This window comes from Thamnophis sirtalis, unplaced genomic scaffold (assembly GCF_051295495.1).
Source record: "Thamnophis sirtalis isolate CommonGarterSnake01/CBP01778 unplaced genomic scaffold, rThaSir2_p1.2 scaffold_3, whole genome shotgun sequence".
Lineage (NCBI taxonomy): Eukaryota > Metazoa > Chordata > Lepidosauria > Squamata > Natricidae > Thamnophis > Thamnophis sirtalis.
Genome location: NW_028261383.1, coordinates 100,326,737 through 100,340,404, shown reverse-complemented (window position 1 = coordinate 100,340,404; position 13,668 = coordinate 100,326,737). Strand labels below are relative to the sequence as shown.

Below are 13,668 nucleotides of genomic sequence, written 5' to 3'. Positions count from 1 at the left end.
TAAGCCATGTTGTATAGTTAGGCTGTTGAGCTCCAAGCTTGGCAATTTGATTGCAAACGTTTTGTCACCATTCGAGGAGACATCATCAGTACATTTTGAGTTGTGCTTGTCTGTCAGAACATAGGTCTTTAAATACCTTTTTGTGTGATGTCTGAATGTTGTTTGTTCAGATATTTCTGAGTCATGCTTTGATTTTGGACCGTTTGATTGGCTGGCTGTTGTTGCTGAGCTATGGTTAAGTATAATATATACTTTGGAACTCAAACCAACAGCCTAACTACCAACCTGAGCTACTAGTATTCAAACACATTTCAATGTTGTATAGTGCTTAAAATATTGGATTAGACTAGAAACACTCAAGTTCAATTTACCCTTAGACATGGAGAAACAATGGGTAATTTTGACAATCACAGTTTTTTAATCCAAATTAATTTGGATGATTATTTAGAAATAAAAGGAGTACTATTAGGCTATCTTAAATTTTTGGAGTCAGGGAATGGGGATGGGATACATACAGATTTAATAAATTATGCAAGTCTATTCAGTTATATATAGTAATGTGCAGAACATGGGAAAAAATTTCCAGGGTGAGAAATAAATAGCTCCACCTTGGAACCAAAAGTATTTCAAATGTTCTGCCATGGGACAATGGGAATTGAAAAAGATTGATCACTCAGAGGCAAACCTATCTCCCATTCTGAATGTAAAGAAAGACAACCCAACCAGGGGCATGCCAACGCTTAAAGGAACATGGAATGAAGTCCCCTAGTTTATTCTGAGCTCAGAATAAAACGTCAAAAAAAATAGAGATACAGAATGTTTTATTTTGAGGAAAAAAATCTAAAACAACCAGGTCAAGCTCAGAAACCTCGAAAGGTTTAAAGAACTGTAACAGTGAGAATAGAGATAGCCAATTTCAAAACAACATTCTTTTCAGAGATAAGTGTAACTATAAAGTGCAACTTGTCCTAATCCCTAAGTATGGCAGAAATTTAGTCAAAAGAATATTCTTTCTGAATCAGCTAGGTTTTGCTCCAAAAGCAAAATACTTTTCAGGGGAATAAATCAAACAAACAGAAAGTAATAAATGTTTTACCTTATCTTTTGTTTCAAGGAAAGAGAAAGAAGATCTCCACCTTTTAATCTGCAAATCCATCCATTCTCTGATGGTGTAAGCGCTCTACAAATCTACTGTATGAAAGAAGGTGTCAAGGTATGTTAACATGATATCACTAAAAATAAATATGTTTTTTTAGTATGTGACATCATATATCTTGGTAGTTTTCAAAATATGGATATATATGTGTGTCTGTGTGTGTGTGTGTGTGTGTGTGTGTTTTATTTGTGCTGATAAATAAATAAAGGGAGACTAGTATAGATCTATTTCAAGCTATTTAGCTCTCATCAGCTAGCCTTACCCTTACTGGGATTCGAACCTGTGCTGTATTGCATCTTAGGCAAACTTCTTAGCCCTTATGCCACAGGTCTCCTCCTTATCAGCTGAAGCCAGGGAAGAAGGTATATATTTAGTGTCACAACCCCTGGTAAGCCCCAATTATGGGAGGAAGCTAACTGCTTCCATCATCTGTCAATAGGCTTGTCACAAGAGTCCATCACGACAGAAACATGATATCACTAAAAATTAATATGTTTTTTTAGTATGTGACATCATATATCTTGGTAGTTTTCAAAATATACACATACATACACACACACACATACACACAATTTACAATTTGCAACTCAAGTTAAAAATTAAATTCCATGCATAGAAGACTCTTAAAAGTACAGAAAATGGGCATGTTGTGATCCTTCTTCTATTGTACACTGAAGAGCAGGTTATGTTTTTGTTAACAAAGAATATAGAGCCTATAATTTTGAACACTCTACATTTGTTGCTGACAGATTTACTGTACATAATCCATTCTTGATTCATTGTGTATGTGCAAGAATTCAAAGCAGCTTAAGAATTTACACCTACTGATATTGTACTCTGTGCATTGTTGAATTCAAAAGGTCTTCTAAGCAAATCTATAAAATCTATTGTAGTGTTGGTGTCTTTCATAGAAAATGGAAGTATGTAACGTTCCTTGAAGTAAAAGTGGCAATAGAGAATACAGAGCCACGGTACAATTCCGATAACATTCTAGATTAGGCGACCATTGTCTACTCTCAATTACAGGAAAAGATTTTATACCAGTCAGAGTGGAAAATTTGATTACCAACAAATATATAGTGTAGTCTGCATGTTAGATGATATGAGTAAGTTAGATGCTTTTGTACAAGTGTTAAAGTTGTAAAGAAATGTTTAAGAATCAGTCTAGCTATTTTGTCTTCCTCCTCAATATTAGATTTTCTATACACTAGGTCTATCACACAAACAATTACTTCTTTGTTTCTTTTCTTTTGCTATTACCCCGTGTAGATGGCTGAACATTAAAGTCTTCTCCACCCCTTTCCATGATGCTTTGGGACCTTTTTTGCTCCTTCACTTAAGAAATACTAAGTCATTTGTAGATCATCAAATGCATATCATAAAATAGATACTGCTTATGAAAACCTTTGGTTCTTCTTTTCTGAATTTTATCTTCTCTTTTATAGGATGTTAGCATTCCAGACCTTATAAAGCAGTTAGACATCTTGGGTGACAATGGGGTAAGTGATATGGATAGCTAACAAGGTGTATATAGCACTTTCTAGAAAATGTGTAGTATTGCAGAATAAAAAATAAATAAAAATAATTGAATTTCATTCACTCCATTATTCCCTATTTTTATAAATAAAGAGCTTGCCCTGTTTGAATTATTTCTTAATAAGCTACTAAGATAGTATTCTGTAGCATTTGTGAAACCTTTAAAATAAAATAAAAAACCTGCAGGAGTCAGACTAGAATAGACTAGAATCAACTTTCCCAATCTACTATTTACACATATATCTAGAAGACACTAAGTTGAGAAAGACTACGCTCAATTCCTATGAATGTTGTTCTAATTTTTTTTCTAGAAGATCACACATATTAGCATTTTATACAGATGAGATTTTATTTAGGAAGTCAAATTACTTGGGATGTTACTTTTAGATTACTTTTTTTCTGAAGCTCAAACATTTATGATTGGTTTATGATTTTACACATTCCTGACTTTGTGGTAAAATATATATGCAAATACTACACCCACAGCTATTCCATTCATTTGGATGGAAAATATTTTCCCAGCTCTGGAAATACAAAGAGCTATTTCATCTATTTAAGCAGTACCTCCACTGTGATAGATATTTATATTTTTACAATAAATATCAGCAACTTTGGGTTACAAGGGCTGCAGGAATAATTTCAAAACCATAACAGTGAGAGTTTTGACTTGAGTTTTCTCTCTTTATGCTTTTTATTTTTTTACATTTAATTTTTTTTAGTGTTATATACGTTCAAAACTTAATGGACCTATTCTGTGGTTTAACTCCATACCAAAAAGCAGCAGAAAATCTCAATGATTTTTCAGAGAGTTAAAAATACAATTTTGCAATTGTTCATTGGTTGCTGGTTAGGAATTCCTGTCTAAATAAATGTGGAAGACTAGGAATTTTGCAGTGTATCAAAATCCCTGCATCAAGAAAAGATGCACCAGAGCAAAACTTTCTGACGTTGACCAGATGTCTGCATGGAAAACTATTGCTGCTTTCTTAATTTGATTTTCTGCCTCTTGAATTTTCAGAATTTGAGAAATGAAGAACAAGTGGCTATAATTCAAGCCAGTACTGTCTTATCTCTGGCAGAAAAGGTATTTTTAAATGTATTTTGTGTCTCGTGTATATTATTTCATATGAATCAAAAAGTTAACACAGGGTACAGAATTATGAAGAGAAAAATGCAAACTGTGGGGAAAATATGCAATCTGCATGTGTGGTGTGAACAAATAAGAATGAAATGTTATCTAAACTGCATCTATCTCCAAAAGCAAAAAGTAACTGGGTTTTATTGTTCAAGTTGAACTTCCACTAAGGCAACCATTTTAATTTGCTTTATTTAACTTTTTCCAATTGTCCAAGTCCCAGCTTGCTTTAGCCTGTTTGCTGCAGTCCATGTTCATGAAATCAACATTTAAGTATACAGATAAATATCTAGATATAAGAATGGCTTGATTAGAGAAGCCTTATTATAGAATAAGACAGCAATTAATGATACACTTTAGGTATGCCAGCCAGCTGGGTTTTTCTTTTAAGTGGGAGAATTATGAAAAATAGCATACTATTATGCATGCTGTAGTAATGTACACTAACTAGGTCAATCTGTACTTTAAATACAGGACAGATGTCTCTGAAGCCTATGGTTCCAAGTTTGCACATGTTTTAATAATAATACAAACCAGTCAGCATTCAGTAGTACAGCAGCACACAACAAAATAGATATTTTGGAAAGACAAAAATATCCACAAGAACGAATAAATGTATACCGTTAGCCCAATACTTGCCAAGACTTTGCTTAGAAAATATTTTCAGGCCTAAGACCTAAAAGGTAGCATCCATACGTCTCTGATCATGTACAGGATATTCCACAACTGTAACTAGCTACCATATAATCTGGAGATAGCAATAGCAATAGCACTTATATACCGCTTATATACCACTTTACGGTGCTTTACAGGCCTTTCTAAGAGGTTTTTACAAAGTCAGCATATTGCCCCCAACAATCTGGGTCCTCATTTTACCCACCTCAGAAGGATGGAATGCTGAGCCAATCTTGAGCCTGGTGAGATTCGATCTGCCAAATTGCAGGCAGCCGGCAGGCAGCAGAAACAGCCTGCAGTACTGCACTCTAACCACTGTGCCACCACGGCCCTATGTGTCAATTCCAGGTCAGAGGATGTAGCCAGGTTTTATTTCTCTTGTTCCTTGATGATTTGTTGTTAGTTGCAAAGTCATGTCCGACCCATCACGGCTCCATGGACAACGTTCTTCCAGGCTTTTCTGTCTTCTGGTGGGGTTTTCATGGCAAAGATACTGGAGTGGGTTGACATTTCCTTCTCCAGTGGATCACGTTCTGTGAGAGCTCTCTGCTATGACTTATCCATCTTGGGTGGCCCTGTACGGCATAACTCATAGCTTCGTTGAGCTATGCAAGCCCCTTCACCATGACAAGGCAGTAATCCATGAAGGGGGTATCCTTGATGATTAGCTGATAGCAAGTGGCTAGAAGCAACTAGAAGCAACTGCAGTGAAAATTCTAAGCTCTGAGTTTATAGTTGATGAAATGGAAAGATAGCACTTTGGGCAATATTATAATCCTGAAAGTGGAACTGGAATGTGTACTTAATAATTCCTCTCCCCCTCTTCTAGTGGATACAACAGATTGAGGGGGCTGAAGCAGCTCTGCACCAGAAGATGATGGAATTGGAAAGTGACATGGTAGGAAATAAAACTTTTGGGGGTGGGGGCAGTTTTCAATTTATCCCATGCTTATTGTTAGTTGCCTGCTGGAATTCGCTTTGTTTTTGCCTGAGTATCATTACTGGTAGTCCTCGAGTTACAACTATTTGTTTAGCAACCATTTGGAGTTACAATGGCACTGAAATAAGTGACTTATGACTGTTTTTCACGTTTACAAGCATTGCAGCATCCCCGTGGTCATGTGATCGAAATTTGGGCACTGGGCAACTGGCATATATTTTTAGCAGTTGCATTGTCCCTGGGTCATGTGATCACTGTGTGTAACCTTTCCAGCCGGATTCTAACAAGTAGAGTCAATGGAGTAAGCCAGATTCACTTAATGACTATTGATTCAGTTAACAACTGCAGTGAATCACTTAAGAATTGTGGCAAAAATAGTCGTAAAATGGGGCAAAACTCACTTAATAACTGCCTTGCTTAGCAATGGAAATTTGGGCTCAGTTGCGGTCATAAATCAAGGATAATCTGTATATATTTTCTTATTTCAAGAATAATAAAGGTAGTGATTCTTTTTTCCAAACTGTCATTCCATGTAGGAGCAGTTCTGTAAAATAAAAGGTTATCTGGAAGAAGAACTGGACTACAGGAAACAAGCTCTTGATCAAGCCTATATGGTAATTTGAAAGCCAAGGATGAAAACAAAAGTACATTTCAGAATGCAAGGTTGTTGCATTCCACTGATAAATACATGGGCTTGCACTATGTTCTCACATAAGTTTGGTTAAAGTAAACTCCAAATTAATGTCATTTTTAAATGACAGAGAGGGAGAGAGACACACGGTGAAGAAGGTAGCCTCACCCTTGGAAGGTTGATAGTTCAATCCTAGTAGTAAACATCTACTAGTAGATGTTTCTTTATCAGGGCACAAGGAGAAAAAATATGCTGTGAACTACATGCTGTGTCAGGAAGTGCATCCGGCCAGTAAATGCTCAGCTTTATCCAGTCACCCTGATCCCATCTCGATAGAAGGCATTACAGGGTCATAAAAAGAAAGAGAGATAGACAGAGAGATAGAACTTTCTATGAAATAATGTGTCAGTCTACTTTTTTGTTCTCCTTACATAAGTGAGAGCTCCAGTGAATATCTGTATTCCAAAGGGATAGCACATAACATGTTAACCTCAAAAGGGTGGTGCACTGTCCACACAGAGGTTTATTTGCCATTAGAATGCAACAGTGGTGGGTTCCGGATTCCGTTCCAACCGGTACAGTTGGAATGGCCCTGGAGTCACCCACATGCAAGTGCATGGCACGCGCATGCATTGTAGCATCAAATGACACTTCCGCAAGCCTCCGCAACATCCCAGCTGCTCCGTGGAGTGTTGCGCAGGTGCCGTACATGCCATGCACAGGCGTGGAAGGGCCAAAAGTTAAAACCACAGGTAAGGAGCACGGGCGGGAGGGTGGGCCCTCCGGAGCACCGTACCGTAACAGTACCCAGTGCTCAGGGCAGGATCCGGTACGCCTGTACCGGGGCGTACCACCTACATTCCACCACTGGAATGCATGGGAAAAACTATGGTAAGTCCTGAAAAGGAGGGAGTAAAAAACAGTTTACTTTCAGGTGTCATATGGAGCTATTAGTAATCATCAGATTTGAGGCATTGAATGTAGTGTGCTGCGTTTGAGAGAAATACATAGTATACCGTATTTTTCGGAGTATAAAATGCACCAGAGTATAAGACGCACCAAGGTTTTAAAGAGGTAAATTAAAAAAGTTTTTGCACTCTGCAAACCTCCCAAAAATGGCCCGTTTTTCACAAAAACAGGCCCATATTTTTTTTAAAAAAGGGCATAAATAGCCTTTAGGAGGCTTGTAGTGTGCTCCTGGGGAGGATGAACAAAAAACAAGCCATTTTTCGCAAAACAAAGAGGGTTTTTTTTTTCCAAAAAAAAGGGCATGGATAGCTTAAGGGGGCTTATGGAGTGTTCCTGGGGTTGGGGGAGAATTGAGCAAAAAACAGTCCGTTTTTTAATCATTTCTGCCCTCCCCAGCCCCCGGGAGCTCTCTGAAAGCCTCCTAAAAGCTATGCATAGCCATTTTGGTGAAGGGGCGGGGTTTCAGGAGGCAAAAAAAATCTGTATTCAGTGTATAAGACGCACCCAAATTTTCAGTCTCTTTTTTGAGGGAAAAAGGTGCATCTTATACTCCGAAAAATATGGTAGTTATTGTCTATTAATTCCAGTTGGTTCTGCTGAGTTAAAATATGTACAGAGATAAATAGTTTTGACCAGACTGTATCCCCTTCTAATATTTTGTTATGCTATTGCTTAGAGAATCCAAGAGCTTGAGGCTACCCTTTACAATGCTTTGCAACAAGAAACGGTGATAAAGTTTGGAGAATTGCTGAGTGAAAAGCAGCAGGAAGAACTTCGAACTGCTGTAGAGAAACTGCGAAGGCAAATGCTGAGGAAAAGCAGAGAATATGACTGTCAGATCCTCCAAGAGAGAATGGAATTGCTTCAACAGGCACATCAGGTGTGGTTCAGTGTATAGAAAAACATTAGGGAGGTTCAGTTTTTATATAGGTTTCATGGTATTTATTGTTGAGATAAAAATGTGAGAGAAATGATTAAATAATTATTAAAGATTGCTGATCATATTAGAGAGCAATCCAGGGGTGGTTTTTCACTTATCTTCCCTACCAGTTCACAAATGTGAGTGCATGCCACCTCCACATGAACCCAGCCTTTCACGCATGTGCTTTTGGCTAAAAAAGGGCCAACATGGGATGCTGTAGAGGCGGGTTGGGTGGGCAGTGCCACGCGCTATTTCTGCTACTGGTTCAGGTGAACCGGTAGAATACCACCTCTGGAGCAATCACCATATAAATATAAATTTTAATCAAATTAAAATTGTTAGTTTTTATCAGGCCACATTCCCTCCATGTTAAAGTGTAATCCCTTCACTTCATTATGAAACCAAGTTAGTCCCTCAACCTGGAAAAGGCTAAAACCCATGCAATTAGAGTGATACTTTTCATATGTATGAATTTTAGTTTAGAAAAGTTAAATTAATTTTCTTTGGACAGACTCCATAAGACATCATTTTTTTATTTATTTGATTATTTATGGATATATTCAATTTGTTTCTAGAGGATCCGAGATTTAGAAGATAAAACAGACATCCAGAAGAGACAGATAAAGGATTTGGAAGAAAAGGTTGGTTGTTTTACATATCTAAAAAATAATAATAATAATACTTTTAAGAATTTTCTATTTTATAACTCTAGGAGCTCCAACTAGTTATTTTAGCATAACCATTTCCTAGTTAACTTCCCTTGAATCAGACTTTTACTTTTCAGTTCCAGTAATTTCCATTGTCATATTTTGCTAGCTGTGGGTTATAAGGGAAATAACTGGAAAGGATCTGGTTGGAAAATGCTATATTACTATAGTACTATGAATAAACTCCAGTGATTTTTATTTTCTTCTTAGGTATTTTAATCCAGGAGGGTTTTGTATGTAGTTTGATGGATGGATGGATGGATGGATGGATGGATGGATGGGGTGGATGGATGGATGGATGGGATGGATGGATGGGATGGATGGATGGATGGATGGATGGATGGATGGATGGACGGACAGATTTCATTCTATTAGAACAAGGAAAAACTTTCCCTTCACCAATACCACACCACCATTTTCAGAGATATTATGGGGACCTTTTGATGAAGTTTGGAAGAACACAACCAGGGCAAATTATATGCTAGCCAGAAAGAGTTTTCAATGTGACTGCTGTGTGTCATTTTTCTTCTAATGATACAAGGATCACTATCTAATCTCTCTCCTCATTCAGATTTCCTTTAGAATCATACTGTAATAAGAAAATAACAGAAATCACATTTTACCCATTATTCTACCATTATATCAATTTGAACATGGTAAGAATAATCAGCTTAAAATAGTTATTATTATGCTATAGTGGCACTATAGTCTTTTATCAATCTGCCCTTTTATTTAACAGACTGTTTTCTGTTTTCCTAAGTTAGAATCAGTCAATAAATGCAGAGGATTTTAGCTAACTAATATTTTATCTTAGTTTAAAACAAAAATCAAAATAGTTCATTTATAGTTTATTTATATCATAATGGATATTGTTTCAAGGAGAAGACTAAACACTTGTCCATAGTGATTAAACATGAAAAGCTGTTGTTTTTTGTGTTGTAACACAAAAGCTTACTCATGATGCTATCATTTTGCTAGGTTTTCTTGTTAAACAAGTTTGGCTTTAAAATGTAAATAATTTGTCTTAATTAGTAATGTAATCAAAAAGGGAGTTTCAATGAAATCTAGGAAATAGAAATTTAATGACAAGGATCAACGTTAAGGAGATTAGCTAGTAAGTTAGAAGCCTTACATTTTAGTGCTGTATGATTTCTTGGACTAAGTCTAACTCATGTCAAACTCATGTCATCACAGCGGTTTCACATGAGGTATCGAGACTTTTTCCCCCTTCACTAAACTGGATGTGGGCATGGCCAGTGCATGACACATCCAGCCTATAGGCTGGAAATTTGACAGCCCTGGTCTATTGAATTTTATTCATTTCAAATTATTTGCCGTATCTATGATAATAAAAACCTCTTAAAACTATTTTTTCTTGCAGTTTCTGTTTCTCTTCTTGTTCTTCTCCCTTGCCTTTATTCTTTGGCCTTGATGTCAATGTGCCTCTTGAAAGGTAAGGCTGCTTCTTTCTTTCTTTTTTGACACCAAAATACTCTTTTTCAATTCAGTTCCAAAGAAGCATAGTTATTATGTGAATATATGAACTCACATCAGAGATGGCAATGGAAGGATAAATTGAGCAACTGTCAAATATTTTACAAAGTTCTATTACTTTTTACATGTTACACAGAGAGCAAAAGTTCTGTAAAAGCTATCACAGCAAATTTCAGCTTCCTATTAAGTAACATTCAGCTATGTGTTTATTAAGTAAAATTCAGATGTGTGTTATGTGTACACATAAGATTTTTAAATATATACCTAAAATTCTAAAGCATCATTTATTTTACATGTAATACATAATGGAATGTTTTCTTTCTCTGTGAAATGTCTGTCTGAATGTGTATGTATTTGGTGTGGGTATGTATATGTACATATATTATTTTTCCTCACAGCAGTTATTTGTAAGTTAGATTTTCAAATACAAAACTGTATTATTTTTGTCATTTTCCAGAATGATCACCAACACAGAAAAGTCCTGAGAGGGCAGATGCTTCCAAACCCACACAAAAAAAATATCACCACTGTTTACAACTACTTTAAAACAAAGCAACTCTCTGCAATCAAGACCACTCCCACCATGCAGTTTAAAGCCATTATTCAAGATTTGTTACTTGACAGTTCCTGTCTGAAGCTACAATATCAGCTGCACTTAAGGAAATTCTGTGAGGAGGAAGAGAATATCCCAGCAACATACATCACTAGGTTTATTTTAAAAAAAAATCAGCAAGAAGCCACATTCAGCAGATTGAGTAAAAGTATGTCAGGCAAGGAACCAAAGTGACTACAGACTATCAATCCCTGCTGTGCAGGGGGATTATTTTAAACAAAAAAACATCAACTTATCATGAAAGTCTTCAATAATTGAGGGGACAAAGTATTTAGAGTTCTAAGAGGACCATTACGATAATATCCATTTGGAGAAAAAAAAATTGGCTTTCTTAATACAGGGACATTTTTTTTCTGTTTTTAAACTCAGGAACAATGACAGCTGCAATGTGATCAAAAGACTCTTGTTTTTGTTTCAAACTGGGTGAGACAACAGGATAGATATAATTGACATTAACCTACTGCTGCCTGCTGGATCAAGGAGGATCAAGCCTAGTGAGAGTGGCTGACAGTGCTTGTGAGGACCAATGCTGTAGTCTTATGAAAACTGTCCATGAAGAACTGTGTGCTAGAAATGTATGTTACGTCAAACGAAGAACTCTTCCAAGAATGCCACACTAATTAAACTAGCTGCTTAATATCTATTCAGGAACTGGGATAGAAGGGTAAGAAACAATGGCATCTGAAAAGAAGCGAACACCTTTAGTGAGACTTCAGCTTCACAAGATTTCGTCCTTGACTTCATTCAGCAGTTAATGTACTAGCGAAATAAGCGTTTTGTTTTCCCTCATTGTGTTTGTTTTCTTCACTGGCTGCAAGAATCATAATGAGGGCTAATCTCTTGATTAGCAAGCCTGCACAGTAAAAATGCAAATTTATTTTGTGAGAATAGGTCTGAAATTAGCATTAAGGTCCACCTGAATGCAGCCATTCTTTTCTAGGTGACAAGGTGTTACATTCAATTTTGATGGTTTTCTTTGTGGAAGTATCTCTTGGTCATGCAAATGCTCATCTGAAATCACTGGCTTGTATTTGGGGGAGGGGGGAATCCCATTTACTAGTCCCATGCATAATGGGGTCACTGCACTTAAGGCAGCAGGAGAGCTTAGTGGAGATTAGTATCCTAAAAATACTGCTCCTAAAAATCCTCACTGCCCAATTTTTCAATTTGTACTCTCCTCTTAGGCTACCACATCTGGGCTGTAAAAATCCAAATGACCAATCAAATGGCAACAAAGAGTCTTCTGCATTTCTTTGCTTGGATTTTTTTTTTAATCTACAGCACAGATATGGTAGATTTGTTTATTCCCCCTATAGATAACAAGGGTTGGACGGTCACCCATGAACCGGCATAATTTAATTACATTTAAAAATAAAAGAATCTTACTTTTCTTCTGGATATTTGTTCCTGAACTCTCATCAATAATAACAGCACGTATCTTTAAAGATGTACTTTATGTGCTGCTTAGCACTCAAAATCAGTCTGAAGTCATCTAGCAAAATCTCTTCCAATCTGAGATTGGAATGCCTAAATCTTTGAGCATCTACTGCTTGGTCACCATCATGCCTGATTTGATAATCCAAACACATTACTTAGCCTTATATTTACCCATACCTGGCCTCATATCTGCTCTTTAAAAATACATCTGTTCCTAGCACTTGCTTGGGGTCACAGGTAGTTTGGTGTGCTTTGCCTCTGAGTAATCATTAGAGGGTCAGGCAAACCTTGGAAATATTTATCTATGGGATCCTTTCAGATACTTTAAATTTTAAGCTAATGATATACGCCAGAGGTTTCCAACCTTGGCAACTTTAAGACTTGTGGACTTCAACTTCCAGAATTCCTCAGCTTTGGCTGAGAAATTTTGGGAATTGAAGTCCACAAGTCTTAAAGTTGTCAAGGTTGGAGACCCCTGGTATAGGCCACACAAGTAGTATTTAGCTATCCAAGAAAAGGCTTGTTATTTATCACACAATTATGGTAACAGCAGACAACTGGACTACTAAATGCAGTCTCATGGCCTGTTCTTTCTCAAGTACAGTTCCGAGTTGAGTCTGTGCAATCAGTTTTGTTATATCAACCAAAGAACATATCAGGTTGGTTTTAACATCTGTCCTCATTCCAAAGGAGACAAGGATTCAGCCCTTATAGTCAAGCAGTTGGTATGCTGAAGATTTTGATACGTATTGCATGTCTCAAAGTATATACTTAATATACTTTGATAAATTTACATCACATAATTCCAAAATCCTACTTAGACCCAAACTTTCTTTGCATTTGTCCCTTCCTTTCAGACTTACATTGGATAGGACTACTAAAACAAAAAATGTAATAAAGTGAAAAGAGCTACAAGTCAAACTTTGAATTGCTTAATGATAAATTACTTTTTGGATTCCAACTTCAAGACAATTCTTCCACATCTACCAGTCTGCTCTGAACCTAAGCATGCAACTATAGCTGGCTGGGAAATGTCCTGGCATGAAATTGTCCTTGTTAGTTGAGAATACATTGTAGGTAGCACACTGCACACAAGCGTACAGTAGTACTGAAAAGTAAAATATCTTCCTTTTCTGATCTTGTTCCTTGAGAATTCCCTAATATTATCTGTTTTAAAAGAAACAGTTTATTCATTCTGTGTTTATTATAATATACCTTGCAGAATATGATTAGGTTTCCAAAGAGCAACTCTATATGAAGCAGTTTAAGATGATCTATTTATATAACTTATTTATATAACTCATTCAACAAAATTAATGCTAAAAAAAAAACACTTTTTCTATCTAGTGACTACATTTTTCATCTGCTTTTGTTCTCCTTTATCAAATGATTCCAGTAAAAAATTAGGAGGATGACTTCCTTGGGTCAAATATAGTCAGTCTCAAAGGCCTTA

At 36.5% G+C, this 13,668-nt stretch overlaps 1 protein-coding gene across 3 annotated transcripts in view; it reads left to right on the top strand.

Annotated features, from left to right (window-relative positions):
* The window catches only part of JAKMIP2 (janus kinase and microtubule interacting protein 2), a 91,146-nt gene extending 80,308 nt beyond the window's left edge, over positions 1–10,838 (top strand). For all 3 annotated transcript variants that reach the window (XM_087709605.1, XM_014053695.2, XM_087709604.1), the window contains 9 exons: positions 1,115–1,213; positions 2,602–2,655; positions 3,711–3,776; positions 5,332–5,400; positions 5,979–6,056; positions 7,719–7,922; positions 8,540–8,605; positions 10,053–10,124; positions 10,623–10,838. In XM_087709605.1, the coding sequence (XP_087565731.1) occupies positions 1,115–1,213; positions 2,602–2,655; positions 3,711–3,776; positions 5,332–5,400; positions 5,979–6,056; positions 7,719–7,922; positions 8,540–8,605; positions 10,053–10,103 (687 nt within the window). In that variant the 3' untranslated portion in view covers positions 10,104–10,124; positions 10,623–10,838. The remainder of the gene's footprint in view (positions 1–1,114; positions 1,214–2,601; positions 2,656–3,710; positions 3,777–5,331; positions 5,401–5,978; positions 6,057–7,718; positions 7,923–8,539; positions 8,606–10,052; positions 10,125–10,622) is intronic.
* The last annotated feature ends 2,830 nt before the right edge of the window (positions 10,839–13,668 follow it).